Genomic DNA, 3,806 nt, shown 5'->3' with positions numbered 1-3,806 from the left:
GCATGTATCATTCTGCGTGTACAGCACAGAGGAGCACTGCAGACTGAAACTACACTGCACAGAGGCCATACAGGTATGCCTTTATCATCATCATCATAATTTCCGCTTGTGTATTTCAGGGTTGCGGGGTATGCCTTTATAAACACTTCATATACAATATACACAGAGAGGAGAGCTGTGGGGGCTGAGAAAATGACAGCAACATTTGTGTTTATGTAGTAATTATAATGCATAAAAATTCAGAGTACAGGAATAGTTAATGAATAAACAAAATGCAAAAAAATATCAAGAATGCATGATATGTCTCAGTGTCTGAGTGTGCAGCATGCCTGTGATTGGCTGGTGTAGAGTTGTAAGTAAATATGCAGAAAACTAGGGTGTGATCCCCGCTCTGTTATTTACACCATGTTACAATGGGGTACATTACACGCTACAGTCGCCTGCATCTGTAGCATTGTTTAGCCTTGCTTATGGGTCCGATCGCACTCTACAATACTCCTAATGCTGCATTGTATCTGTGAGTCGCTCTGGAGAGGAGAGACTGCTGTGAATGTAAATGTAAATGACTTTATTATATAAAAGATTTTTATGTCTCAGCACAGGCAATGGCAGTTCAATTAGTAGCAGCAGCAGCAGAGGTCGCATCAGCTGCTATAGCCGGCGTGTCCCTGGCTGGAACCACTGCTGAGCAAATAGCCTGTGCTATAAACACAATGAGAAATGTCACCATTCAAATCACCAATTACAGCAAAACGTATACCTTAGCGAATCCAAGGTAAGTGCAGATTATTTTCATCACCTGTATGTTTTGTTCACTCCGCTGCTGGGGCAGATTGGCTGATGGACAATTAGTGCACAGGAGAGTTAGGCATTGAAGTTATATTACTTGCATTTTGACTCCTTAATTCTTCTAGTACCAAAAAGGCTGCTTAATTCACATCTAACTCTCAGCCAAAAGTTCAGCAAGTGTTTAAAACACAATCAAAACACATCTAATATATCATTATTATCTGACTTATCATATCACTATTTATGCTCAATAACAAACCCCAAAAACGTAACATTTTAAAGGAACACTATGTAATATTATTATATTAAAATTACAGCTTGAAAATAATTGGGATGCTCTACTGAGCTGTAAAAAGAGTATAGAGCCTCTGTCACTATTACTCCAGGCTCAGCACTGCAGAAATGGCACTATATATCTTTTGGAGGAGTGCAGGAAACCAGTACAGTACTGTAAAAATGAATTATACCATTCATTCATTATCTGTAAGCGCTTATCCAGTTCAGGGTCGCGGTGGGTCCTGAGCCTACCTGGAATCATTCTGCGCAAGGCAGGAATACACCACAAGATCAAAGAACCCAAACCTTTTGTCGCGTTCCTTTAAACAGTATATCAGAATCTATAACTGCTAGAGGAAAGCACATAGACACTTCCGTTATTGAAGCCAGTCCGTAAAGCATCCAGCTGCAGCTCCACAGAGTTCTCTGACAACTAATCTATGAGGAGGTGAACAGTGAGATGAATGACATTTACTGTGGATTTTCTAAGAAACTGGGAGTATTAGTAAATGGGAGTATTAGCATAAATTATATGGAGAGAGGTCAGTCTCAAAATACTTTACAAATGCGAAAATGTTAATCCACAAATTAAACACAAGTCACATATGTTTCACTGTTCACAAATGAATACATCCCAATCTGTCTCACAGTCTGCAATTTGTACAAATACAGTAAAATAAATAAATAAATGGTTTTGTTTTTCATAGATATATTACAATTTTATGCGAAATTTACTTACTCGTGTATAGTCGAAGTCTCGAATTTAAACTGTATTTGTAAAATGTAGAATCTGCGTTTGTGGATGTAATCATTCACGTGTTTTCCGTGACGTGCATTTGTTCATTTCCTCTCGCGGGTTTTTGTATTTTGAGACTTTCCTCTCGCATTTCACCCGATCCAAATACAAATGCAGCCTAATCCATAAATGTGGCCAGCAGGCGAACAAGCCACCGCTAGGTGGCACTAATCTCTCTCCATAAAATTAAATCAATGATAAATCTCAATCATGAGAACAAATTGAAAGAATATTACAGTGTGTTTTCTGCCATAAAAGCAGCTCGACAATAAACTGAGCACACAGCTGGGCCCCGTCAACACTGCTAATTCACCAGCTTCTTCATTTATTTTACCGCTCTTCTATAGAGGAGGCAACCTTTATTTTTAACGTGACTCTGGTTCGTCTGAAATGGTGCAGCAGCATCAAATTCTGGCCAAGGTGTCTACACTATTGTGGATTCTTTGCAGCTTTCTTGTTCATTCTTGTTCTAAACAAATAAATGAATAAAAAGTCTTGTTTTGTTAGAGCTATAAACTCAATAATCTGTCTCTCTGTTTACTAGGACCCACACCACCAGTGGGTACAGTTATCATTCTCCACAGCCCACCATTCCACCAAATACCAAAGAAGCGTGTTCCTTCTCCAAAACTGCACACGTGGCTCGCGGGTCTGTTGGGGTCCTGACCTACCAGATCCTCACAGAGGAACAGGAGTGTGTTGGGGAACTGGCCATAATGTTCTCCGTCCCTTACGACTACAGCCGTTACGTGAACTGTTTGGGTCTTAGCATTTTTAAACCTGATGTTCCATGTGATGAAGCTCTGTTTAACCAGATGTATTATGAAAAGGGTCCGTTCAAAAGTGGAGTAGCTACAGGTAGCTGAATGACATACTCTGGAGATCATGCTCTGGTGAAGGGGACAATGTCTCCTCAAGGCCAATCCATAATGAAAGTGGAATTCTGGGATGTGTAGTGTCCAACACATACTTGCATCCTTATTATATAATAATATTTTATCTAACTTCAAAAATATATTGAGGTAGGAACATTATCTGAAATGTGGCCACATAAAAAAAAAGGTTAAAACGTTAGTAAAATGTTAAATATTAGAAACACCCAAACAGTAAAATAATCAAACCCTAAAATAAATTTCATTTTTAAAAACAATTGCCTCTGCGGAAACCACAACATACAGAAATGAAATAAGATGAAAGTAAAATTTTAAAGTGTCGTAAGTTTAAGAAAGAAGCAGGTAGTTCTCCAGGTTGTTCCAGGTCACAGTGGAACAGACAGAGCGGCCCTCAGTCCCAGCCAACAGAGCAGTACCCGGCCCACAGACCCAGCCGACAGAGCTGTACCAGGCCCACAGTCCCAGATGATAGGGCCAAGTTCATACGATGAACCAGGATCAGAGAACAGCAGCCAAGGAGGAGTGTGGGTATTTACTGAGTAAATATAAAATACAAAGTGAAACAACAGAGAAAACCAAACAGAAGACGAGTTAAAGACTCAAACTGGAGCTCAAACTGGGGGACGCCAGCGTACTCTCACCAGGTTATACACAGGATATACACACAGGTTATACAAACTGTACAATGTAACATCTATCATCATACATACTGCAACACACAGCATCTTACAGTACTTACCTCTACAACACAACTTTATATAATACTATACATGCATTTATTGTTAAATGCTAAATTCATTTCTCTGGCCTTGGATCTGCACTCAGCAATGACAATAGATTAGATTAATCTTTAATCTAATCTTATGTAATTTAACCTGAGGGCCTGCATTAAAAACAGTAACAAAGAAGAGAAAGAAGGTTTAAAAAAACAATATGGGCCTTAGTAATTAAAAAAGTGTCAGTCAAAACAATAAAGTGTTGATCTCAGCTTGCAGAGAGGAGAGAGAGATAGAGAGGGCTCCCCAACCTTAGTGTATAGCTCACAAAAGTGG

At 39.3% G+C, this 3,806-nt stretch overlaps 1 protein-coding gene across 1 annotated transcript; it reads left to right on the top strand.

Moving 5' to 3' along the window:
• Positions 1-605: 605 nt before the first annotated feature.
• On the top strand, positions 606-2,817 carry LOC136676567 (DELTA-thalatoxin-Avl1b-like). Its single transcript, XM_066653698.1, is given in 2 exon segments — positions 606-775; positions 2,406-2,817. Coding segments are annotated over 2 exon segments (582 nt in total).
• The last annotated feature ends 989 nt before the right edge of the window (positions 2,818-3,806 follow it).

Source organism: Hoplias malabaricus, chromosome 1 (genome assembly GCF_029633855.1).
Source record: "Hoplias malabaricus isolate fHopMal1 chromosome 1, fHopMal1.hap1, whole genome shotgun sequence".
Taxonomy (NCBI): domain Eukaryota; kingdom Metazoa; phylum Chordata; class Actinopteri; order Characiformes; family Erythrinidae; genus Hoplias; species Hoplias malabaricus.
This window is presented reverse-complemented; position numbering and strand designations above follow the sequence as displayed.